At 48.7% G+C, this 26,411-nt stretch overlaps 1 protein-coding gene across 1 annotated transcript in view; it reads left to right on the top strand.

The window, feature by feature from the left end:
• The window catches only part of LOC146833056 (potassium channel subfamily T member 2-like), a 783,113-nt gene that overhangs the window by 671,909 nt on the left and 84,793 nt on the right, over window positions 1-26,411 (top strand). The window contains exon 26 of the mRNA XM_085599884.1: window positions 4,081-4,164. Within this exon, the coding sequence (XP_085456010.1) occupies window positions 4,081-4,164 (84 nt within the window). The remainder of the gene's footprint in view (window positions 1-4,080; window positions 4,165-26,411) is intronic.

Below are 26,411 nucleotides of genomic sequence, written 5' to 3'. Positions count from 1 at the left end.
ACAATGCACTTACACTGATCACCAGGCACTCACACTGATCACCCGCTCACCCTGAACTCACAGTGATCACTCTGCACTCACAATACACTTGTGCTGTTCACCCTGTGCCTCACCCTGCAGTCACACAAGCGCACTACTCACCCTGCACTCATGAAACACTTCACTCACATGTCCCCCTTACTGCTCAATGTGCATACTCACTCAAATAAGACCATCACTAACCATACATTCATTTGTCCCACTCTGCACTTACATCCGCACCCAACTTCATATGGTCACCTCACTCACCCTGCAGTCACTCCTCTCACCCTACACTTACACTGTCGCATCACTCAACGTGCACTCACATGGGTACTCCTGACACCCACACAGAGGTTTAATGTGCCTGCTACAAAGAACGTGTACCATGCAGATCAAAGAACTGAGTGTGGGTAAACTATGAGTAGCGCTATGAAAAAATGAGATGTTTGCCAGAAAGGTGCTATAGAGAGATGGGGTGCATTGTTGGTGAGTGGTAGGGAGGAAATTCATGTAGAAGGAGGAAATGGGGGAGGGGCGCCAAAACAGACCGTTGCACTATGTGCGTCCAGTGCAAGGGCCAGCCCTGGATGGGAGTGTTAGCCCCCCCCCCCAAGTTCAGGTCTAATTGCGCCCCTGTACACAAGTATGGGCATGTCGTGCCCCATCAAGGTTTTCGTCCTAAATTACAAAAGGACATTTTTACATGCACTGCAATCCAGCCTTTCAGGGGTTCCCTTGATAGAGGCAGCTCGGTTTTTGCCCTGATGGCCTGGAATAATTCCTAAACAGATTCTTTAAAAATACTGTTTTGTTTCATTTCTTTTTAATGTGATTGATGTGAGAGAGTCTATTACTATTTGCAGAGAAATGTTTTTGTTTCATGCAACAACCATAACAAAGTTTATTTTAGATGAAAACGGGTCTACACATTTATGTTGGTGGTTTTATTATTAATCTAGGTCATGTGTAAAACAAAGCATCCTAGTAAAAAGAATTTGTGCATATTTTATCTTGGAAAATTGTGTTTTGAGCTGTGTAATAAGCCTCTGTCATTTCACCACACCCATTCACAAACCTGCAGTTTACTAAACACTCTTATTGTGTTAAACATTATTTGCCGAATATGGCCCATGATATGCACACAGCAGTCGATTATGTAGTGTACCAGATTCCAGAAATTTGTCAGGTGGTGGGGGGCCCAACATCTAAAAAAATTCAGCTGGGGGGGCTCAACCTACAAAAGTTTGAAGACCTCTGCTCTAGACAGTCACACACAAAGGGCATTGAGGTGTGCTGTGCATATCCTGATGGCCCATCACCAGGCTAATGAGCCTTCCTGAGTTACATTGGTGGGAGGAGCTGACACTTGCACCTGAAAAGGGCTGTACCTGTCCTCACACAAAGATCTGCCTACCGTCCCTGTAGTGTGTCTGGAGCCAGGGACAGGAAGGGCATGGTCCTGTGCACTACAAAGACCTTTCTTTAAAGTCTCCCTACTTCAAAGGCCAAAATGGGTATAAGTACCAGACCCCTGACACCATATACTCAGAAGAATTCTAGACTGAGGACATTCTGCCAGGAAGAAGAGCTGTTGCACTGCCAGGAGGGACTGGCACTTTGCTGCTTGATTTGCTGTGTTGGCTTGCAGCCTGCTGCTTCTTGTTTGGGAGTGAGAGGACTGGACTTTACTATCTACATCCTGCATCTAAAGGTTGTTCAAGGGCTTGCTTCCTGTGGCTGAAGTCTCAGGTAGTACAAAGACTTCAACTGCATCTTGCTACCAGCTCATGGGCTCCTCTGCCGTGAGTCCTGCTCTGCCACGTGGTGCCAAATTCAGTCATCAACCCTTGGAAGTGAGCTTTGGTGCTGCAACCAAGAAACCAAATCACCGACACCAAGGCGTCATTTCAGAACCAGCGCTTCCCTGCAAAATCAATGCATCACCTCTGCCTGCACCGAAGCCGAACTCGACTTACAACGCAGCCCCGACTTTGCTGCAGCACCTCCGAAGAACCGCCACTGAGTGAGTTTGGAACACAGCCTCACCAAACTCTGGCAAACCATTCTGACTCCTATGCAGTGGCTTTCAACCAAAGCAGTGCCTGCAGCCCAGCAGTTCGACATCGATGCCAAAGAATCAACACATCTTGCTCTTAACATCGACGCATCATCGACACAGTGTCGCATTCAGGAAACGAGGACTCGCATTAGCAACCGACACATCACCTCCTATGCGAACTGCATCGTCCCCGAGCGTTAGTCTTAACGACCTTGCATCGCATTCAGGAACAGACGCCTCACCTGCATCCTCGACGCCTCACCTGCTCTGCACCTCCCATAGTCTGTGATTTCAGACAGATCTAAGGTACTGTCAGCAGGGTCTGCGTGACTCCTATATCTGACCCGCAGTCCATCGCAGTCGGACTGAACTTTTGGGTTTGTCCCAGTCAAGCACGACAAGATAGCCCCAGTTAGAGATATTTCTAAGCACTGCATTTTGATTTAATCTTGAAAAATTCATATCTTGACTTGTGCATGTTTTAGTCGTTTTGGTTATGTATTACTCAGATAAATATTGGCTATTTTTCTAAACTGGTGGAGTACTTTTGTGGTGTTTTCACAGTGTTACTGTGTGTGTGTGTGTGCACAAATACTTTACACATTGCCTCTTTAGTTTAGCCTGACTCCTCTCTGTGCCTAGCTACCAGAGAGTGAGCACAAGTAAACGTTTAGTTTGTACTACACTTACTCTGACCAGGATTGTGGTTCCTGCTTGGACACGCTGCCAATCAGAAACCCAATTTCTAAAAGTTTGTTTAATCAAAGTCAATGGGAGAAATACATTCTCCCGGTTATTTTTTTTAGTCTCCCACTTTCCTCTTCTAAAATGTTGGCAGTACAAAAGATGATTCGAAAGAACTGGGACCTTTTTAAAGAGTGACCCCACCATTGGTAGTCTGATCAGTGAGAAGCCCGGCATAACATACCTTCTTCCTGAACACACATGGGTGTTCTGCATAACGTATCACTGATATGATTTGTGGTGTCATACTTGAACCAGCTTTGATTTGTTTTGATGTGTGTGACTGGGGAATGTTAATCAATGTTTATTTTTTGTTTTTGTACAAGTATATTTTTTATGAGGAGATCTGTGTATAATTTGCCCACTTGGGCCTCAATTCTGTGATATTTTTAATTTTTGAGTTTTGAGGGCCACTCTGGAGAAATCAGGCCTTTTGAATTATGGAATACCGAGGTCCTCGCATGTTTGTGTGATAATAAGAGTTATTTATACATGCATTTGTCTGACTCTAAATGCACATTTAGATTTCATGTGGAATACTGCACCATCTCAAGATGGCGTTCGTTGTATTTTCATTTAGTCCTTTCTTTCTATTCACTGTAATTATTATGGATCGTTAACCTTTTATATGCCTCTATACATAGGATGAGGAGGCCTGTGCATTCTTTGCCACTTGGGCTGTATTCAATGAGGTATATACGTACCAGGACTTTGGTTTAGTTGTGTGTCAAATATGGCATGTACTCCCAACATGTCTGTGGTTTCATTGCCCACCTTAGTCACAAGGGCCTTTTTGATTTTGGTATATTGAGGCCCTTGCACTTATGTATGATGGCAAGATATTTTGTATTTGACTTTGTAGTTGATACATACACCTGTATTTCATATGTAGCATTGTGCTATTCCAATATGGTGCCTGTTTGTTGTAATTCTCACGTAGTTCTTTTTCTATTGTGCACAATATATGTAGTATGGGTTCGCGCTATCTTGCTATGTGGACTAGGCCTCGTGACAGCTGAAACGTGTAAGAATTGTTTGCTAATTAAATGTTTTAACTCACAAGATTCAGCCCGGAGTGAGCGTAATTTTGTTTGAAGGTGTTGTTCATATTGCTGGTGTGCTCTGTCGGCTTCACACTCCACCCCCCGTGATTCGGGAGTCTTTTGGAGCAACATGCATGCAAATATATATATATATATGTATATATAATCTTTTGCCGCTCTCTCACCTGGTCTTCCTTATCTCTCTCTGTTCAGTCCTTTGTGAAGGATTACATGATCTCCATCACCCGGTTGCTCCTCGGCTTGGATTCGATGCCAGGATCCGGCTTCCTGTGTGCCGTACGTAACAAAACAATGATTGGGAACCTGTTGCTCAAAGGGTTAAAGTAAAATGAGCTAAGCCTATTTGTTTGTTTACATTTCATAAACATATGTCATCAGCTTTTGGTAGTAACAGAATCAATCTGAAGAGCAGGCCAATTGATTGTCCTTACTTGCTCTTTTATATATTCCCAGTCTCTAGCTCCTGGAATATGCAATGTTTGTGTTCTTAATAAAGGTGGAAATGTGGCGTATGCCTATTTAACCATTTTTGTATTACTAAACACTATTGGTCTTGCTGTAGTTGTACATACACAATTGCAAAGTAAGCACTATACCAATTCTCTGCCATATATTTTTTCTACTGCAAAACACAATGCTACTCCAAGTTTTAAGAAAAGGGTGACGAGATGTGTTTGTGTCGCCAAGTGCATTAAAAAAAATAGGGTTTCAGAAGGCCTGACCATGTGGAGTCTCACGCAGCACAGACAAATAGGTGCAACAATGGCCATGTTAAAGATCAGCAGTCCAACAGTGCCATTTTGAGAATCACTTGTTAGGATCCAAGCCGTGAGTTGAGGGAGCCTTAAATATCCAAAAGATGTGCCAATGAGGTAGACTCTACACCCAGCAGAAACAGGGATGTTCGAAGTACCTTTATTGATCCTCAACAGCATATGCATAAACACTTTTGAAACACCACAATATGTCTGGATAGATCTGCCATTGTACTAAAAACCTGATCAGGTGTTCACAGCTTTCCCATTGTAAACATCAGAGTGATGGGAGCATGGTAAAATGGTGCCACACACCTTTAGCACATGATTAAATACTGAGTTTGAAGGCAGCAACACCATGGAGGAAGGTACAGAATGGATATGTTACTTACCTGTAATCCTAGTTCTCATCCAGGGGTATACTCATCAAAGTTATAAGCACTGAATCGTCTCACCCACGTACGGCGACCCCGGAGCATATACAAAATACATATACATGTATGTTTAGCCACAAATATGTACGTAGTACCTTCAAAAATGTATATGTGTATGTATGTATATATATCTGTATTACCTACTGGCAGTCGCCAGTAGGTAGTTATAGTTGGGACCTATTTTCCATAGGAAATCCGCAACATTCTATTTGGAATAACTTTGGCGCCCGTTGACGGATCTTTGCGAAATTTTCAAAACTTTTGGCCAGCTCCGGTCCGCTCCTATCCTGAAGGTCTCGGGATGATTCGTGTAGCGGGGGTTGAGGAAACAGGGGGGTCCCAAAACGTGTTTTCCCCATGCAATTTCCCATAGGACCTTTAGCCACAGCCCGAATTGCTGAACGGAATTACACCAAATTTGGCAGAAAGGTAGACCTTGGTTCAGAGTCGTGCCTTTTGCTTAAATGGTGTAAATCCATTCAGTAGTTCCTGAGAAAATCAAAAGTAAAATCACATGTATATCTGGGCGGAGCCTAACCACACATCTCATCGTGAGATCTGATTGGCTGTCAGCACTTCATCCAAGAAGTGTTGGCAGCCATCTTGGGACCAATATACATGATAGCACCTCATTAAAAAGCCTTGAAGTTATTAGAAGGTTTTAAGACTTTAGTTACATTATAAATCATTTGTTGATGGTACCATACTCATTTTAGGAATTGTGGTATGTTCTAAGGTGATTTTACCATGTGAAAAAGTCTTCTGCTGGGATATCATGAATCCTGTTTGAGAGAAAACTATTTTCTCATGCTTTTCCCACAGAGGTTTGGAAGGTGATCTATAAGCTAAACTGAGAGCATATTTTCCGTAAATTCACATTATCTTTCTCAGTCATATGAGAATGAAGTCTGACATTCTCAGTAAAACATGTACATCCAACAAGGGCAGAGACTGTCAGTTGATTCCTTTGTGTTCTACTGCAGCTTCCCAGAGTGTTCCAAAGAACAACTAGAGCGCTAACAGTCCTACTTATGACAAACGTATGGCACACCTGAAGCAATCTTGATTGGAATAAAGTAGTAACTCTCAAAACATTTAATTTAAAAAGGAACAAAATGAGGGGGTTCGTTTTGCCATAGAAAGTATGATTAGTGCTGCAGAAAGAAAAATGAGGGCACATTTTGAGTGACTTCTCAAATCCTCTTCTATTTCATTAAAAAATACTGACATGCAGACTGAAACATGCACTTTGAATACCAGCAGACTTCCCTGGTGTGCACTAGCTTTACTACAGTGATCTAATGAGGAACTAGAGTGCTACCATTCAGAATTTATGGCAAATGTGTGACACATCTGAATGCCTTCTTGATGGAACCAAAGTAAACAAGCATTGAACATGCAACAGGTCTCGCCCTCATTTAAGTTAAAGCAATTATGTTTGTAATTAGGTGGCTTTTTAGCTTTGCTTTTATTAGTGTTTTTCGAACTTTCATGTACATAACATGCATATATGTATATGTATGCATGCATTTATATTTGTATTTATATAGATATGCAGATTATATATATGTTTACATATGTATGTATATATATATACACATACATATATAAATGCATATGCATATTTATGCATATATATATGTGCATATGTGTGCATGTAGAGAGAGGTAGAGGTGTAGAGGTAGAGGGGTAGAGGTAGAGGGGTAGAGGTAGAGGTGTAGGGGTAGAGGTGTAGAGGTAGAGAGTAGTAGAGAGAGAGGTAGAGAGTAGAGGATGAGTAATCGAGAGTAGAGAGTGAGTTGTAGAGAGAGTAGCAGAGAGTGAGTAGGAGAGAGTAGTAGTGTGAGTAGTAGAGAGTGAGTAGTAGAGAGTAGTAGAGAGTGAGTAGTAGAGTGAGTAATAGAGAGTGAGCAGTAGAGAGTAGCAGAGAGTGAGTAGTAGAGAGGGTATTGGAGAGTGAGTAGCAGAGAGTAGTAATGAGTAGCAGAGCGAGTAGTAATGAGTATTAGAGTGAGTAGTAATGAGTAGTAGAGAGTGAGCAGTAGAGAGCAGTAGAGAGTGAGTAGTAGAGAGTGAGTAGTAGAGAGTAGTAGAGAGTGAGTAGTAGAGAGTGAGTAGTAGAGAGTGAGTAGTAGAGTAGTAGAGAGAGTTGGAGAGTAGTAGAGTGAGTAGTAGAGTGAGTAGTAGAGAGTGAGTAGTAGATAGTAGAGTGAGTAGTAGAGTGAGTAGTAGAGAATGAGTAGTAGAGAGTGAGTAGTAGAGTAGAGGAGAGTAGTAGAGAGTGAGTAGTAGAGAGTAATAGCGAGTGAGTAGTAGAGAGTGAGTAGTAGAGGGTAATAGCGAGTGAGTAGTAGAAAGTGAGTAGTTTAATTTAAAAGGAACAAAATGAGGGGGTTCATTTTGCCATAGAAATTATGATTAGTGCGTAAAAAAGAAAAATTAGGGCACATTTTGAGTGACTTCTCAAATCCTCTTCTATTTCATTAAAAAATTCTGACATGCAGACTGAAACATACACTTTCAAGACCAGCAGCAGACTTCCCTGGTGAGCAGTAGCTTTACTACAGTGATCTAATGAGCAACTAGAGTGCTACCATTCATAATTTATGGCAAATGTGTGACACATCTGAATGCCTTTTTGATGGAACCAAAGTAAACAAGCATTGAAAATGCAATGGGTCTCGCCCTCGTTTAAGTTAAATCAATTCTGTTTGTAATTAGGTGGCTTTTTAGCTTTGCTTGTATTAGTGTTTTTCAAACTTTCATGTACATAACATGCATATGTATGCATATATATATATGTATGCATGCATTTATATTTATATAGATATGCAGATTATTACCTACTGGCGGTCGCCAGTAGGTAGTTATAGTTAGGACCACGTTTCCATAGGAAATCCGCAACATTCTATTTTGAATAACTTTGGCGCCGGTCGACGAATCCTCGCGAATTTTTCAAAATAGGTGGGGCGCTACGCTCCGCTCCTACCCTGAAAGTCTCGGGGGGATTCATCAAGCGGGGGCTGAGATAAAAGGGGGGTCCCAAAACGCATTTTTCCCATGCATTTTTCCATAGGACCTTTAGACAGGGCTACAGCCCGAACGGCTGAACAGAATTTAATGAAATTTGGCAGAGAGGTAGTCCCCAGGTCAAGGAAGTGCCTTTTGTAGGTTTGGTGTAAATCTGTTCAGTAGATTCTGAGAAAATAGCCTTTAAATCAATATATATATCTGTGGCAGCTTACGGTGCGCTTACGGTGCGCTTACCGTAAGCTTACCGTACGCGTACGGTGGCGTGCGCGAGCGCGATTCTGATTGGCTCTTAGATCTTAGTAAACATTCGAGTCGGTCGAAACCAGGAAGCGGCGGCCGCCATTTTCTCTCTCGCTTCCCGAGTTGGGCAGCAAAAACGTACCCCAAATATATGTAAAGAGGCAGTTTCATGAGATCCTAACCACCCAGCATTGATACAGGGGTCCCCAAACCACCCCCAAGCCCAAAAAAAAATAAAAAAATTTTTTCGGAAAATCGCCGATTACGCTTACCGTACGCGCACGGTAAAAAATTATAAAAAATAAAAAACTATCCACATTCTCCCCACCCCGTGTGCAAATGGTGCCCGAAGAATACATTTCACAAAGATGCGCAAAATATGTCCCCCATGTGCGCACGGTGCGCGAAGCGCATCGTGCGTACATGGCCCATCCCGCTTAACGTGGGCACGCGGTGCACGCAGAGCACCGCGTGACCACTGTGCGTGCACGGCACTAACTGCGTAAAGTGGGCGCGCGGTGCGCGAAGCGCACCGCGTGCTCACTGTGCGCGCACGGAACGAACTGCGTTAACTGGGCGCGCACGCCACGAATGGCGTAAAGTAACTTAGCATTTAAAAAACCTTGCAAATTCACTGAAAAAACCATAGGTTTCACACATGTTATAGTTAGCTGGACATTTTACTGATAAAAAACCAATGAAATTCCCCCGTTATAGTTACTGCAGGCAACTATAACTCACGCGACTGCAATCTTCTGCTGATGACATATGTGTCTTTATGAAAAAAAAATATTTGTAATATATGTAAAGCTAAAATTTAATGGAAGAAGACATGGGCAAATAAGTGTCTAAATACAGTATTAGCATCAGCAGAGGATTGCGGTCGCGTGAGTTATAGTTGCCTGCAGTAACTATAACGGGGGAATTTCATTGGTTTTTTATCAGTAAAATGTCCAGCTAACTATAACATGTGTGAAACCTATGGTTTTTTCAGTGAATATATATATGTTTATATATGTATGTATGTATATATACACATATATAAATGCATATGCATATATATGCATATATAAATGTGAATTTATGTGCGTGTGTAGAGAGGTGTAGAGGTGTAGAGGTAGAGGTGTAGAGGTAGAGGTGTAGAGGTAGAGGTAGAGAGTAGAAAGCGAGTAATAGAGTAGAGAGTGAGTAGCAGAGAGTGAGTAGCAGAGAGTGAGTAGCAGAGAGTGAGTAGCAGAGAGTGAGTAGCAGAGAGTGAGTAGCAGAGAGTGAGTAGCAGAGAGTGAGTAGCAGAGAGAGAGTAGTAGAGAGAGTAGTAGAGAGAGAGAAGTAGAGAGTGAGTAGTAGAGTAGAGGAGAGTAGTAGAGAGTGAGTAGTAGAGAGTGAGTAGTAGAGAGTGAGAAGTAGAGAGTAAGAGAGAGGAGTAGTGGAGAGTGAGTAGTGGAGAGTGAGTAGTGGTGAGTGGTAGAGAGTAGAAGTGAGTAGTAGAGTGAATAGTAGAGAGTAGTAGTCGAGAGTAGTAGTCGAGAGTGAGTAGTCGAGTGAGTAGTCGAGAGTGAGTAGTCGAGAGTGAGTAGTCAGTGTCAGTCAGTCAGTGTCAGTCAGTCAGTGTCAGTCAGTCAGTGTCAGTCAGTCAGTCAGTGTCCGCTAGAGCAGCTCTGCTGACCTGGTTCTCTGGCTCTAAAGCAGCTCTGCTCACCTGGTTCTCTCTCTCTAAAGCAGCTCTGCTGACCTGGTTTCTCTGGATCTACAGCAGGTCTGCTGACCTGCTTCTCTGGCTCTAGAGCAGCTCTGCTGACCTAGCTCTTAGGCTACAGAGCAGCTCTGCTGACCTGGTTCTATGGCTCTAAAGCAGTTCTGCTGACATGGTTCTCTGGCTCTAGAGCAGCTCTGCTGACCTGGTTCTCTCCCTCTAGAGCAGCTCTGCTGACCTGGTTCTCTCCCTCTAAAGCAGCTCTACTGACCTTGTTTCTCTGGCTCTACAGCAGCTCTGCTGATCTGGTTCTCTGGCTTTAGAGCAGCTCTGCTGACCTGGTTCTCTGGCTCTAAAGCAGCTTTGCTGACTTGGCTCTCTGGCTCTAGAGCAGCTCTGCTGACCTGGTTCTCTGGCTCTAAAGCAGCTCTGCTGACCTGGTTCTCTGGCTCTAAAGGAGCTCTGCTGACCTGGTTCTCTCCCTCTAAAGCAGCTCTGCTGGCCTGGTTTCTCTGGCTCTACAGCAGCTCTGCTGACCTGGTTCTCTGGCTTCAGAGCAGCTCTGCTGGCCTAGTTCTTAGGCTCTAGAGCAGCTCTGCTGACCTGTGTAGGAGAGTAGGGTCTGCTTTCTATGTTCACCCCTACTTTTTGCTTTTGCTTTACTGGTTTTCGACTTAGATGTGGCTGTGGGCCTGCTAATCAGACCCACAGCCCTGCTGTTCTCTCTCTAAATTGATACTATGTACTTTAGGTGCATAACCCATTTGGATAGGATCACCTTATTGGCCCCTGTACAGTGTACCTTAGGTACCCAGGGCATAGGTGTACCCTAGGCCTACCAGGGGCTGCAGCATGTATTATGTCACCCCTGGCCTGGCCTTCCATTATGACACAACTGGCTGATCACTCAGCTGGGGCAAGGTCGTGTAATCACTCCTTGCTTAGGTGTAGTATTCCTATACCTATCTTACATATAGACACATGTGTACCTATCAGCCACTCCTATGGCAGGCCTTAACAATCCTGGAGGCAGAGTGCTTGGTAACATGTGAGATGGTGCTCTAGCATGAGCTGAGCCTGTCTGCAGCTTTCGGAACCATGTCCTTATAGCTGTTCTATGATATAGCCTACCATATACTCTTAAAGTGCCTTATAATCTTAAACGGTTATGGTAACTATGGTTTGGCTTTATCAAAACATGTCGTGTAAGGTGTCTAACACTTTGGAATAATACCCCCATCCCATTTCTGGGGATGAGGATATTATCCCTCCCTTCTAGAGGGTGAAGACATGTTGTAACCTACTTACCCGGTTAAAGTTAACCAGAGCCCCAGCATCACAAAATGGATGCTGCTGCCACGACACAAGTCTGACCTCCTGCTGCTGGGAGTGATCCCGGCAAGGGAGGCTTGGACAATAGGTTTCCTGCCTTGGGAGGTGCGGGCACCACCCCAGACAGGCCTTAGTGTATTGGGGCAGGGAGGGATGAATGAAACGAGACACTGCCTGGGGCACATAAGGTGCTCCATGCATGGTCCAGTTCAAACCGGTGCTGGGGCACTCCAGCCCCAGTCCTGGCGCGAAACTGGACAAAGGGAAGGGGGTGTAACCACCCCCCTCCCAGGTCCCACCCATAAGGCGTGACCTAGCAGGCAACCCAGCCCCCCGGATTAGTATAAGAGTGGTAGCTGGGCCCCAGGAGATTAGATTATCCTGAACCTGCAACTTGAACAGAAACTCTGGACCTTCGACATTCGACGAAAGAAGAAGACTAAAGAATCTCCCTTGTGGCCAAGGAATGGCTACCCTGTGCAAACAGGCACCATCAAGAGACTACCCTTTGCTTTGCTGAAGTTCTACGAGGGACCGACTGCAGAGCCCGACCAGAGCCTTGACTTCCAGACTTCTCCGACCCTGATCCACATCCACAGCCGAGCTGAGATCCGTGGAGGCGACGAGAGACGTGGGACCGGCTACCTGGAAAAAGTGGCGAGTATCTTCCAGCGCAGCTTCTGAGGCACCCTCGAAGTTGTGCACCGGGGATTGAGAAGCCCCAACCCCAAGCACCATCTGCACCGAAGATCAGCCCCCCACACTCCACGAGTCCTGCGTGGGGCCCTTCTGCATTTTCCTGCTTGCCGCGTCTGTCCTGTTGCTTGCCCGTTGGCTAGCGGCCTTTGTGACGACACACCTTGAAATCTTCACTGCTGGTTTGGCTCCTCCAGACTGGCTCTCGCTTCTTTGCAAAAGAGAAGCACCCCAGACCTTCCTGGTCTGCACCAGAAGCAAGTCCTCCGTTCTTCGTGGGTTCCGCTTGCCAAGGCTTGGTGAGTCCTAGTTCGACTTCGACGCCGCCGACAGCAAGAGCCTTCGTGGGACAGCTCGCCTCCTGGTCCTGGTCGTCCTCGACGTCTCCTGGTACCCGTGGCTGCAGCGACAAGCTTCACCTTTCACCTGAATCTTCACGACATCGCCTGGTTCCTTCCTGGTTCCACGTGGTCACTGGCTAGTGACCCTGACTCTGTCCCTTCTGCTTGCAGGTATCCTCTCTTCTTGATCCCAGCCTTGGGATCCACCGGACACTCTTCACTGACTGCCTGTCAGCAACTTTCCTTCAGGCATCCATAGAAGTCCACGACGAAACCCGACGCAAGTTCACACCTATGCACCCGCAGCCCGTGGGCTAGGTAACTTGGGTACTTACAAGGTGCTTACAAGGGTAGTGACTATCCTAGGGTCTAGTTTCCGAGTCTCGACTCTCTAGCTGCTTCAGAAGTGTCCTTAAACTGTTAATTTCTAACTGCTAGTAATTCTATCAACTTTTACGCATTACGCGTGACTGTTTTCACTCTGCATCTGAATCCCGTGGGCCTCCCACTTCCTAACTGTTGCTAGTGTAGTGTAGCCCCAGCGATGGCCTAGGCCTATCCTATTTCCGTGACAGTGGTCCTTATACCACTTCTTTAGTATATGGTTTGCGTGGCCCCTAGGGCCTAACTGTATTACTTACCTGTGTGACTTACTGTATGCTTGAATAAGACTGTGTTGCACTTGCCTCTAATCTCATAAAGAGTGCTGAGGGTTTGACTAGAATAAATACACTTTATTTTATATATATATCTGTTGTGGTGTCCTTTCATTTGGTATTCAAGGGATTATATATGGTATCACAGCTGGCTTCACATGCCATTCAGAGTTTAGCCTAAGACTGCTCTTGTCCATGCTACCACTAGGATAGCTGGTCTATAAGGTTGACTTTACAACCAATCACCATAAGGGTTGTTTGGACTGATATAAGGTGTACACTAGAACTAGTGACATCATACATCAGGCCAACTTCTCACATTGGGAGCAGCGGTTGGGATCTGAGCTTGCTGTTGTAATACCATTGTAATCTTGAGATACTAAATTGAAAGATCACACAGATATTGTTTAGGTACATATAACATGGATTATAATACTTAAGTCCTACTGAACTCAGTGGTTGTAGGTTGAAGGGAGTAACACACCCTGACTACAACTACTAGAGAGGTTTAGTAGAAACAACTAGTGTAGGTAGGTGCACACACCACACCCTCACTAGATCATGTCTCTGGGAGGAGATCAAGGAGATGCTCTCTCAGGAGGGGCAGGTCTGAAGAAGACCCCCTCTAGATATGATACCCTAACTTTTCAGGAGATGAGACAATTGTGTACCTCCAGAAAGTTAAAACAGGGTGCAAACCCTACCCTCCTTCAGCTAGTACAACTCCTAGAGGAGTATGATACTCTTAGGGCCTCACAGGCCAGTACCCTAGGTACAAAGGAGGGTCTACCCACCACAGATGAGTCAGATGGGACTTCAGATGAAGAGGTAGACAGCCAGGGCCAAGTAGGAAGACTTAGCCAGGCTAACCTAAGCCTACATGGGAGTTTGCATGGGGTCCCCCCATACAGACCCCCAAGTGGGCTTAACCAGAGAAGCAGGAGAGATAGATCCCCTTCAAGGGAATCCATCCACTCCCATGTATCTAGCATCTCTAATGCCTCTTCTCACAGGGGAATGACTTTCCCCGAGAGAAAGGAGCATGAAGCCAGAATGAGGGAAGCTAATCTGAGGATTCAGAGGGAAGAACTTGCCCTTGCCAAGGAGAAGCTTGCGCTGGCTAGAGAGCAAAAGTTAAGTGGGTCAGAACCCACTGGTGGCAGCAATATCCCTAAGGATAGAGACAGGCACTATGATAATAGAAACCTGAGCAAGATTGTCCCTCCCTACAAGTGTGGGGATGACATCCACAAATGGATAACTGCTTTGGAGAGAGCTTGCAAAGTACAGCAGGTACCCCAAAGTCAGTGGGCAGCTATCTTGTGGCTCTCCTTCTCTGAGAAGGGTAGAGACAAGCTCCTCACAGTTAGTGATGAGGATGCAGACAATTACACTGTCCTGAAGAGGGCTCTAATTGATAGGTTTGGCCTAACCACTGAACAATACAGGTTGTTGTTCAGGGATACCCAGAAGACACAGACTCAGGACTGGACTGACTTTGTAGATTGTGCCACTAAGGCTCTGGAAGGCTGGCTAGTGGGAAGTAAGGTTAAGGACTATACAGGATTGTATAATTTGATCATGAGAGAACAAATACTTAACAACTGTCAAAACCAGCTACTGCATCAACACCTGATTGATTCTGATCTGACTTCTCCCCAAGAATTGGGAAAGAAGGCAGATAGATGGGTCAGGACTAAAGTTAAGCAGAAAACCAGAACCAGGGCGGTGATCAGAAAAAGGCAGACCAGAAGGGTAATGATCAGAAACAAAAAGACCAGAAGTCTTCACCAGGCCCCCAAAAGGCTCAGGGGGAGGGTGGTCCCAAAAAGGATAAAAAGAAAGATGGCCAAAAGAAACCATGGTGCAACTATTGTAAGTCCAACTCACATTGGTTTAGTGAGTGCACCAAAAAGGATAAGCCCCCAGCCACCATTGCCCCTAAGGCAACTGTACCCCCTAGTCCAGCTGTAAGTGGTGGTTCCCAGCAAAAGGGTGTAGTAGGGTTAACCCTGGGAACTGAGGAGGATTCTGGCCTAGTCAGAATACCTACTCAGGCTGTTCTGATCTGTGATGGGACTTAGCTTTGTCCTCTACTGTAGGCCCCAGTAACCTGGGCAAGTACAGACAGACTCCTTTTATCAACCAAAGAATGGCTCAGGCCTACAGGGACACTGGGGCTAGTGTCACAATGGTGACACCTGCCTTTGTGGACCCTGGACAGATCATACTAGGAAGTGGAGTATAGGACCCATGCAGAAATGCTGGGGATAGATGCACATGTCCTTGCTGTGACCAGGTCACAGGCCAAAGAGTGCACCACTGAACAAGTGCTGGATCCTGAAACTATGGACCAGTCACAACCCAAGAGAAAGAGCAGTAGGGTTAAGGCTGTGCCTTCCCCCCTGCCCCAGGTGGTGGATCAGCCCTCCCAGGAGGATGATTCTGAGAGCCCTGAAGGAACTGTCCTAGAAGAACTTGAACCTGATCAGGTTGAGTTTCTTGGGACAGGGGGAACCTTCAAGGGCAGATCTGAGGCAGGCTCAATTAGACTGCCCCTCTCTTGAACCCCTCAGACAGCAGGCTGCTGCTGAGGCTGCAGGGAATGCTCAAGGTACCCATAGAGTGTATTGGGATGAAGGGCTGCTGTATTCAGAGGCTAGAGACCCCAAGCCTGGTGCATCCAGGAGGTTGGTCATACCACTGAAGTTCAGAGGCTTCCTTCTTACCTTGGCCCATGATATTCCCCTTGCAGGACACTTAGGCCAGAACAAGACTTGGGACAGGCTTGTCCCTCACTTTCACTGGCCCCATATGTCAGCAGATACCAAGGAGTTTTGTCGCTCCTGTGTCACCTGCCAAGCCAGTGGCAAATCAGGTGGCACCACAAAGGCCCCCCTCATACCACTACCTGTGGTGGGGGTTCCCATTGAAAGAGTGGGCATAGATATTGTAGGACCAATGGACCCACAAACAGCATCTGGGCACAGATTTATACTGGTGATAGTGGACCATGCCACCAGGTATCCAGAAGCTATTCCCCTGAGGACCACAACAGCTCCTGTTGTGGCAAGGGCCCTGCTTGGAGTATTCTCCAGAGTGGGCTTTCCAAAGGAGGTCATTTCTGACAGAGGTGCCAACTTCATGTCAGGATACTTGACTGCAATGTGGAAGGAGTGTGGTGTGAACTACAAGTTCACCACACCCTATCACCCACAGTGCAATGGGCTTGTTGGGAGATTCAACAAGACCCTAAAGGGAATGATAAAAGGTTTACCAGACAAGCTTAGGCGAAGATGGGACATCCTTTTACCCTGCCTTCTGTTTGCTTACAGAGAGGTCCCACAAAAGGGGGTTGGCTACAGCCCTTTTGAGGTTTTGTTTGGGCATCCTGTAAGAGGACCCCTATGTTTAGTAAGGGAAGGATGGGAGAGACCTCTCAGACAACCCAAACTGGATATAGTGGATTATGTACTTGGTCTCCGCTCCAGGATGGCAGAGTATATGAAGAAGGCTTCTAAAAACCTTGAGGCAAGCCAAGAACTCCAAAAAGCTTGGCATGACCAAAAGGCTGTGCTGACTGTTTACCAGCCAGGGCAGAAAGTGTCGGTGTTGGAGCCAGTGGCCCCAGCAGCACTCCAAGACAAATGGTCTGGACCCCACACTATTGTTGAGAAAAAGGGAGAAGTCACCTACTTGGTGGACCTTGGGACTCCCAGAAGCCCCCACAGGGTGCTTCATGTCAACAGATTGAAGGCATATGTTGACAGGGCAGACATGGGCTTACTCATGGCTACAGATGAGGGGCAGGAGGAAGAGAGTGACCCTCTCCCAGACCTGTTGACTCAGAACCCTGATGATGGCTCAGTTGATGGTGTGGTCTTTTCTGACAGCCTCTCTGTCCATCAGCAACAGGACTGCAGACAGGTTCTGCAATCCTACAGACATATGTTCTCTCTGACCCCAAGTCAGACAAACTGGTGCACCCATGAGGTGGACACTGGTGACAGTCTGCCTGTGAAGAGTAAAATCTACAGGCAACCTGACCATGTCAGGGACTGCATAAAAGTTGAGGTGCAAAAGATGTTGGAGCTGGGAGTCATTGAACCTTCAGAGAGCCCTTGGGCTAGTCCTGTGGTCCTTGTGCCAAAACCTCACACCCAAGATGGTAAGAGAGAGATGAGGTTTTGCGTGGATTACAGAGGTCTCAATGCTGTCACTAGGACAGATGCCCACCCAATACCTAGGGCAGATGAGCTCATTGACAGACTGGCAGCTGCTAAGTTTTTGAGCACATTTGACCTGACAGCAGTCTACTGGCAAATAAGACTAGCTGAGAATGCAAAGGCCAAAACTGCTTTCTTGACCCCAGGAGGACATTATCAATTTGTGGTAATGCCCTTTGGTTTGAAGAATGCACCTGCCACTTTCCAAAGGTTGGTGAATCAAGTCCTTACTGGGTTGGATGATTATTGTGCAGCTTATCTTGATGATATTGCTGTATTTAGCTCCACCTGGGAGGATCACCTGGTCCACCTGAGGAATGTTTTAGAGGCCCTGCAAAAGGCAGGTCTCACTATCAAGGCCACTAAGTGCCAGATAGGGCAGAGCAAGGTTGTATACCTGGGCCACCTAGTTGGTGGGGGTCAGGTTCAACCACTGGAGAGCAAGATCCAGACCATAAAGGACTGGACTCCTCCAACTACCCAGACTCAGGTCAGAGCTTTCTTGGGCCTGACTGGGTACTACAGAAAGTTTGTTAAGAACTATGGGTCCATTGTGACACCACTTAATGACTAGACCTCCAAGAAAATGCCAAAGAAAGTTCAGTGGACAGTAAGCTGTCAAAAAGCATTTGATGACCTTAAGCAGGCCATGTGCAGTGCACCTATTCTGAAAAGTCCAGACTACTCCAAAGAGTTCATTGTCCAGACAGATGCTTCTGAGTTAGGTGTGGGAGCTGTTCTTTCACAACTTAATATAGATGGTCAAGACCAGCCCATTGCTTTTATAAGTAGAAGGCTGACCCCTAGAGAGAAACGTTGGTCAACTATTGAGAGGGAGGCCTTTGCTGTGGTTTGGGCCCTGAAGAAGCTGAGGCCATACTTGTTTGGCACTCACTTCAAGATTCAGACAGACCATAAGCCCCTCTTGTGGCTAAATCAGATGAAGGGTGAAAATCCCAAACTTCTTAGGTGGTCAATTTCCCTACAGGGGATGGACTTCACAGTGGAACATAGACCTGGGACTGACCATGCCAATGCAGATGGACTCTCCAGATATTTCCACTTAGAACATGAAGACTCAACTGGTCAAGGTTAGTTTAATGTCCCTAAGTTTGGGGGGGGGGGGGTTGTGTAGGAGAGTAGGGTCTGCTTTCTATGTCCACCCCCACTTTTTGCTTTTGCTTTACTGGTTTTCGACTTAGATGTGGCTGTGGGTCTGCTAATCAGACCCACAGCCCTGCTGTTCTCTCTCTAAATTGATACTATGTACTTTAGGTGCATAACCCATTTGGATAGGATCACCTTATTGGCCCCTGTACAGTGTACCTTAGGTACCCAGGGCATAGGTGTACCCTAGGCCTACCAGGGGCTGCAGCATGTATTATGCCACCCCTGGCCTGGCCTTCCATTATGACACAACTGGCTGATCACTCAGCTGGGGCAAGGTCGTATAATCACTCCTTGCTTAGGTGTAGTATTCCTATACCTATCTTACATATAGATACATGTTTACCTATCAGCCACTCCTATGGCAGGCCTTAACAATCCTGGAGGCAGAGTGCTTGGTAACATGTGAGATGGTGTTCTAGCATGAGCTGAGCCTGTCTGCAGCTTTCGGAACCATGTCCTTATAGCTGTTCTATGATATAGCCTACCATATACTCTTAAAGTGCTTTATAATCTTAAACGGTTATGGTAACTATGGTTTGGCTTTATCAAAACATGTCGTGTAAGGTGTCTAACACTTTGGAATAATACCCCCATCCCATTTCTGGGGATGAGGATATTATCCCTCCCTTCTAGAGGGAGAAGACATGTTGTAACCTACTTACCCGGGTAAAGTTAACCAGAGCCCCAGCATCACAAAATGGATGCTGCTCCCACGACACAAGTCTGACCTCCTGCTGCTGGGAGTGATCCCGGCAAGGGAGGCTTGGACAATAGGTTTCCTGCCTTGGGAGGTGCGAGCACCACCCCAGACAGGCCTTAGTGTATTGGGGCAGGGAGGGATGAATGAAACGAGACACTGCCTGGGGCACACAAGGTGCTCCATGCATAGTCCAGTTCAAACCGGTGCTGGGGCACTCCAGCCCCAGTCCTGGCGCGAAACTGGACAAAGGGAAGGGGGTGTAACCACCCCCCTCCCAGGTCCCACCCATAAGGCGTGACCTAGCAGGCAACCCAGCCCCCCGGATTAGTATAAGAGTGGTAGCTGGACCCCAGGAGATTAGATTATCCTGAACCTGCAACTTGAATAGAAACTCTGGACCTTCGACATTCGACGAAAGAAGAAGACTGAAGAATCTCCCTTGTGGCCAAGGAGTGGCTAACCTGTGCAAACAGGCACCATCAAGAGACTACCCTTTGCTTTGCTGAAGTTCTACGAGGGACCGACTGCAGAGCCTGACCAGAGCCTTGACTTCCAGACTTCTCCGACCCTGATCCACATCCACAGCCGAGCTGAGATCCGTGGAGGTGACAAGAGATGTGGGACCGGCTACCTGGGAAAAGTGGCGAGTATCTTCCAGCGCAGCTTCTGAGGCACCCTCGAAGTTGTGCACCGGGGATTGAGAAGCCCCAACCCCAAGCACCATCTGCACCGAAGATCAGCCCCCCACACTCCACGAGTCCTGCGTGGGGCCCTTCTGCATTTTCCTGCTTGCCACGTCTGTCCGGTTGCTTGCCCGTTGGCTAGCGGCCTTTGTGACGACACACCTTGAAATCTTCACTGCTGGTTTGGCTCCTCCAGACTGGCTCCCACTTCTTTGCAAAAGAGAAGCACCCCAGACCTTCCTGGTCTGCACCAGAAGCAAGTCCTCCGTTCTTCATGGGTTCCGCTTGCCAAGGCTTGGTGAGTCCTAGTTCGACTTCGACGCCGCCGACAGCAAGAGCCTTCGTGGGACAGCTCGCCTCCTGGTCCTGGTCGTCCTCGACGTCTCCTGGTACCCGTGGCTGCAGCGACAAGCTTCACCTTTCACCTGCAATCTTCACGACATCGCCTGGTTCCTTCCTGGTTCCACGTAGTCACTGGCTAGGGACCCTGACTCTGTCCCTTCTGCTTGCAGGTATCCTCTCATCTTGATCCCAGCCTTGGGATCCGCCGGACACTCTTCACTGACTGCCTGTCAGCAACTTTCCTTCAGGCATCCATAGAAGTCCACGACTAAACCCGACGCAAGTTCAAACCTATGCACCCGCAGCCCGTGGGCTAGGTAACTTGGGTACTTCGGTGCTCACAAGGGTAGTGACTATCCTAGGGTCTAGTTTCCGAGTCTCGACTCTCTAGCTGCTTCAGAAGTGTCCTTAAACTGTTAATTTCTAACTGCTAGTAATTCTATCGACTTTTACGCATTACGCGTGAGTGTTTCCACTCTGCACCTGAATCCCGTGGGCCTCCCACTTCCTAACTGTTGCTAGTGTAGTGTAGCCCCAGCGACTCCCTAGGCCTATCCTATTTCCGTGACAATGGTCCTTATACCACTTCTTTAGTATATGGTTTGCGTGGCCCCTAGGGCCTAACTGTATTACTTACCTGTGTGACTTACTGTATGCTTGAATAAGACTGTGTTGTACTTACCTCTAATCTCATAAAGAGTGCTGAGGGTTTGACTAGAATAAATACACTTTATTTTATATATATATCTGTTGTGGTGTCCTTTCATTTGGTATTCAAGGGATTATATATGGTATCACAGCTGGCTTCACATGCCATTCAGAGTTTAGCCTAAGACTGCTCTTGTCCATGCTACCACTAGGATAGCTGGTCTATAAGGTTGACTTTACAACCATTCACCATAAGGGTTGTTTGGACTGATAGAAGGTGTACACTAGAACTAGTGACATCATACATCAGGCCAACTTCTCACAACCTGGTTCTCTGGTTCTACAGCAGCTATGCTGACCTGGTTTTCTGCACTCACGATGCACGCACCCGACTTCGCGAAAATATATTTAAAAATAATATAAGTTTATTATAAGTACAAATATATTATTTTTATGAATATCTTACATAATCTCTTGCCCTAATGAACAAGTTACTTACCTTTGGTAACGATGTATCTGTAAGAAACATTAGTTAGTTCGATTCCTCACCTTAGAATATCTCCAGGCGTCAGGCTGGATCCGGAAAGTTTTTCGTCAGCAATACCCCTGCGCGTCACTAGGCGTCGTCTGCGGCTCCGCGTCCGTCATCGTGCGCCGGGATGACGTCGTCGGAGTACTTAGATGCCGCCCTTGCGCGCTGACGTCAGTTCTTGTACATAGCTTTCCGAACCAGGAACGCAGAGCCATGCAAGAGACCGACACTGGTGCCAAAAAATTTTAGGGCCCTGAAAGGGGGTGACCTCAACCCTAGATATCGGTTCGCAGAACGGGGAGGATGGGTGGGTCGGTGAGGAATCTAACTAACTAATGTTTCTTACAGATACATCGTTACCGAAGGTAAGTAACTTGTTCATCTGAAAGAAACACGTTAGTTAGATTCCTCACCTTAGAATAGATACCCCATCAATACCAACCCCGGAGGTGGGTCTGCGAACCAAGATCACACCAGAAAGTCCTGGAGAACAGAACGGCCAAAGAAGCCGTCTCTCCGGACTTGGCTGTCCAGGCAATAATGTTTAGCAACCGTATGCAGCGATGCCCACGTTGCCGCCTGACAGATGTCCTGCAAGGGGACTCCCCAGCCCGGGGCAGTGGTAGCTGCTGTGGCCCGAGTTGAATGGGCCCGCAGCCCTACAGGAGGTTCCTTTTTAGCTAAGGAGCAACAGGCCTTGATACACAAAACGACCCACCGTGAGATGGTTCGTTTGTGTCCCGCTCGTCCCTTCTTAGTACCCACGTAACCTACAAAGAGTTGGTCGTCCACCTGCAACTGCTTGGTGCGATCCAAATAGGACAGCGCCCGTTTTGGGTCCAGACGGTGGAGCCTCTCTTCCTCTTTCGAGGGATGCGGAGGCGGAAAGAAGGTGGGCAACGTTACAGACTGCCCGATGTGAAAGGCAGTCACCACCTTAGGAAGGAAAGAAGGACGAGTCCTGAGAACAATTTTTTCCGGATGGACAGAAAGCAAAGGAGGCTTAGAAGAAAGAGCCTGGAGCTCACTCACCCTTCTAGCAGAGGTGATGGCCACCAGGAAAGCAGTCTTAAGCGTCAAAAGACGAAGAGGACAATTATGAAGTGGCTCAAAGGGAGCGCACATCAGAAACGTCAAGACTAGATTCAAATCCCACTGAGGCATTACGATATTGACAGGAGGAAACATGTGCGTAATGCCCTTGAAGAAGCGGGAAACAACAGGCGGATTTGAAAAGAGAAGGCTGATCAGGAAGCTGTAAGAAAGCAGAGATAGCTGAAAGATAACCTTTGAGAGTGCCCAGAGCAGAGCCCTGCTGGGCCAAGGAAAGAAGATAGAGGAGAACCTCAGAAAGAGGGGCAGAAAGGGGATCCACAGCCTTTGCTGTGCACCATGCCACACATTTGTTCCACCTGCAAGCGTATACCGATTTCGTGGAGGGACGCCTGGCTGCTAGAATAACATCAGACCTCAGGAGGCAAGTCAAATGGCATCAACTACCGCCGCTCAATCTCCACGCATGGAGGTGGAGACTGGACAGGTTCGGGTGGAGGACCGTCCCCTGCTGCTGCGACGGAAGGTCCTCCTGAAGAGGCAGTCGTATCCGGGGATCGATCGACAGACTGAGTAGCTGGGGATACCAGTACCTTCTTGCCCAATGCGGAGCCACCAAGATGACTTGGGCCCGGGCGCGCCTGATCTTCTTCAGCACTCTGGGCAGAAGTGGTATAGGCGGAAAGGCGTACAACAGACCGCAACTCCACTTGCGACGAAAGGCGTCCCCGAGCGAGTGCCGCCTTGGAAACTCCAACGCACAGAACTGCTGACATTGCGCGTTCTCTTCGGTGGCGAATAGATCTAACCAAGGCTCTCCCCACTGCCGAAAGAGGCCTTGCACCACGTCCGAGTTGAGACACCATTCGCGATCCATCATGCACCGGCGGCTGAGTTTGTCTTCTCTGGCGTTCAGAGAGCCCGCCAGATGTTGAACCACCAGGGTGATGCCCTGATGTTCCAGCCATGTCCAGAGGCACAGAGCCACCTGACAAAGGGTCCACGACCCCACCTCGCCCTGTTTGTTGCAATACCACATGGTGGTGGTGTTGTCCGTGAACACCTGCACTACACTTCCCCGGATAGAGGGAAGGAATGCCTTCAGTGCAAGTCGGATCGCTCTCAGCTCCAAAAGGTTGATATGGAGCCGAGACTCCGCCGGAGACCAGAGTCCTCTGATCTCCGCCTCTCCCATGTGGGCCCCCCATCCCAGGAGGGACGCATCCGTCACTACTACGTGCTCCGGTTGGGGTAGGGAGAAGGATCTCCCACTGACCCAATCGCGGTCCGTGAGCCACTACTGCAACTGCCTTGCAGTGCCCTCTGAGATCAAGATACGGTCGGACAGGTTGCCCCGATGCTGGGCCCACTGAAACTTCAGGTCCCACTGCAGCGCCCGCATCCGTCACCTGGCGTGATGTACCAGCAGGATGCAGGAGACCATCAGACCCAGAAGCCGCAGCACCAACCTGACCGATACCCGGGATAGTGGCTGAAAGATGGGAATCAGGGCCTGAATATCCCGGACCCGCTGTTCTGGTGGATAAGCCCGGAACTGCTCCGAGTCCAGAACCGCTCCGATGAAGAGGAGCTTCTGGGAGGGACTCAGATGCGACTTCGGCACATTGATGGAGAACCCCAGCGAATGCAGGAGGTCGGCCGTAGTCTGGAGGTGGGAGACGACTGCCTGGGACGAGCCCGCCTTCAACAACCAGTCGTCGAGATAGGGGAAGACTGGAACCCCCAATCTGCGCAGATGAGCTGCGACCACCGCCATCACTTTCGTGAACACCCGAGGGGCACTGGTGAGACTGAAGGGGAGCACGGTAAACTGAAAATGCTCCTGGCCCACCGTGAACCGCAGGTAACGCCGGTGGGCCGGCAGGACGGGGATGTGAAAATAAGCGTCCTGCAAGTCCAACACTACCATCCAGTCTCCAGGTTCTAGGGCAGCCAGAACCTGAGCTAAGGTGAGCATCTTGATCCTCTCCTTCCGGAGGAAGACGTTGACGCTCCTGAGGTCCAAGATAGGACGCAGGCCCCCTTTGCCCTTCTTGGGAACCAGAAAGTAGTGGGAATAGCAACCACAACCTACTTCTGGACCAGGAACGTGCTCGATGGCCCCCTTGGCCAAGAGGGCCATAACTTCCTCCCGCAGAAGATTCAAGTGATCCCCTGACATGCGATGGGACTACGGTGGCATGGCTGGAGGGGTCGTCTCGAAGGGGAGGGAGTAGCCCCTTCGGACGATTTGCAGCACCCACCTGTCCGACGTGATGGAACGCCAGTGGAGCAGGTGATGGCGAACTCTGCCTCCCACTGGCGTGGAATGGGCCTGAAAGCACGGACTAGGAGGGCTTTGAGGCGGATGCTGCCAGGGTAGATGTGGACTGACCGGCACGTTGTCCCCCAGTACCGCCTCGGCGGAATCCACGTCGGCAACCGCGTGGAGGTTGGTTCTGCGGCCGGTGGCTAGGTGGACGTGAGGGGGCGCCCCTTCCTTGGCCATGAAAGGGGCGAAAAGTGGAAGTTTGCAGGCGCGGCCCAAGGACTTGGCCGTAGCCCGGGAGTCCTTGAACCGCACCAGCGCACTATCCGCCTTGTCGCCAAAGAGGCGACAGCCATCAAAGGGCATATCTATGAGGGTGCTGTGGACATCCCCTGAGAAAGACGTGGACCGCCGCCAGGCGTGGCGGCGGAGCGCCACCGTGGTCAACATCGCCCTACCCAGCGAGTCCGTAGTGTCTAGTCCACATCTGATAGCGTGCCACGCTGCATCCCGCTCGTCGGCAAAAGCCTGGGCGAGCTGTGTCCGGGCCTCCTCCGGACACTGGAGCAGCACGTCCTCCACCGTATCCCACAAGGAGTGAGAGTAACGGTCCAAGAGACAAGCGGTGTTAAGAGACCGCAGACCCAAACTAAGGGAGGAGAACAACTTCTTACCGAACTGTTCAAGCCTCTTGGATTCCCGATCCGGAGGAGGGGACGGGAAGGAGGACTGGGAAGTAGAGGCCTGGATAACCAGGCTCTCGGGCGTGGGGTGGTGGGACAGAAAACTGGGGTCGCCCGGTGCAGGGCGGTGGCGCCAAGCCACGTTCCGATCCACAGGAGGTACTGTGGAGGGCTTGGACCAGGTGCCCTTCAGAACGTCCACTAGTGCTTCATTAAACTGCAGCAGAGTCTCTGAGGGGCTTGCTGACGGTTGGAGCACTTCAGTGAGGAGGTTAGTCCTCACGGCCACAGCAGGCAACTCCAGCCCAAGGGCTTCAGCCGCCTTGCGCAGCACCACGGAAAATGCAGCACCTTCCTCCGAAGCCACAGTCAGAGAAGAGATGAAGCCAGCGTCAGGGGAGGTGTCACGTCCACTGGCATCCCCCAGCTCATCTGCTCAGTCCTGTGATAACTGGCCCTGCTGGGCCAGAGGGTCCTCAGACCCCTCCCAGTCGTCACCGTCATCCGATTTCTGGTAGACAGGTGGAATGATCGGAGCCAGGCGAAAGATAAGATTGCCACCCATCGGCGTCGGATGCGGTGCCGCTCCGACGCCGGGACTGGACCGGGACTGAACCGGGGAACGGCGTCGTCCGAAGGCGGCACCAGAGGTGGTACCTGGGGCGACGCCGCCGGAGGGGTCGTGAGGTTGACCGGCGTCGTCTGGGATCCAGGCCTGGATCCCACGGGGACCTGCGGCGCCGGGACCGGAGTCGACAGCGCAGGGGCCGGAGCCGCCGGCCCGCTAGGGCCCCCAGTCGAGCCCGCGGGGCCCGAAGGCACGCCGGCAGGCGCCGACGGCGGAGCCAGGCCTCTCATGGCCGAGAGGAAGGCACTGATCTCCGCCAGAGTCCGTCGGTCCCAGGGACCGGCGGGTATGGGGATGGACGCGACTCCTGCAGCTCCGACGGAGCCGCGTGGGTACCACCCGAACCCTCAGCTGAGTCGCGCGACTGGCGAGGGAAGCCCGAAGAGCGATGTCGCCTCTTGGACTTCTT

Source organism: Triturus cristatus, chromosome 4_2, assembly GCF_964204655.1.
Source record: "Triturus cristatus chromosome 4_2, aTriCri1.1, whole genome shotgun sequence".
In the NCBI taxonomy this organism is placed as follows: Eukaryota; Metazoa; Chordata; class Amphibia; order Caudata; family Salamandridae; genus Triturus; species Triturus cristatus.
This window is presented reverse-complemented; position numbering and strand designations above follow the sequence as displayed.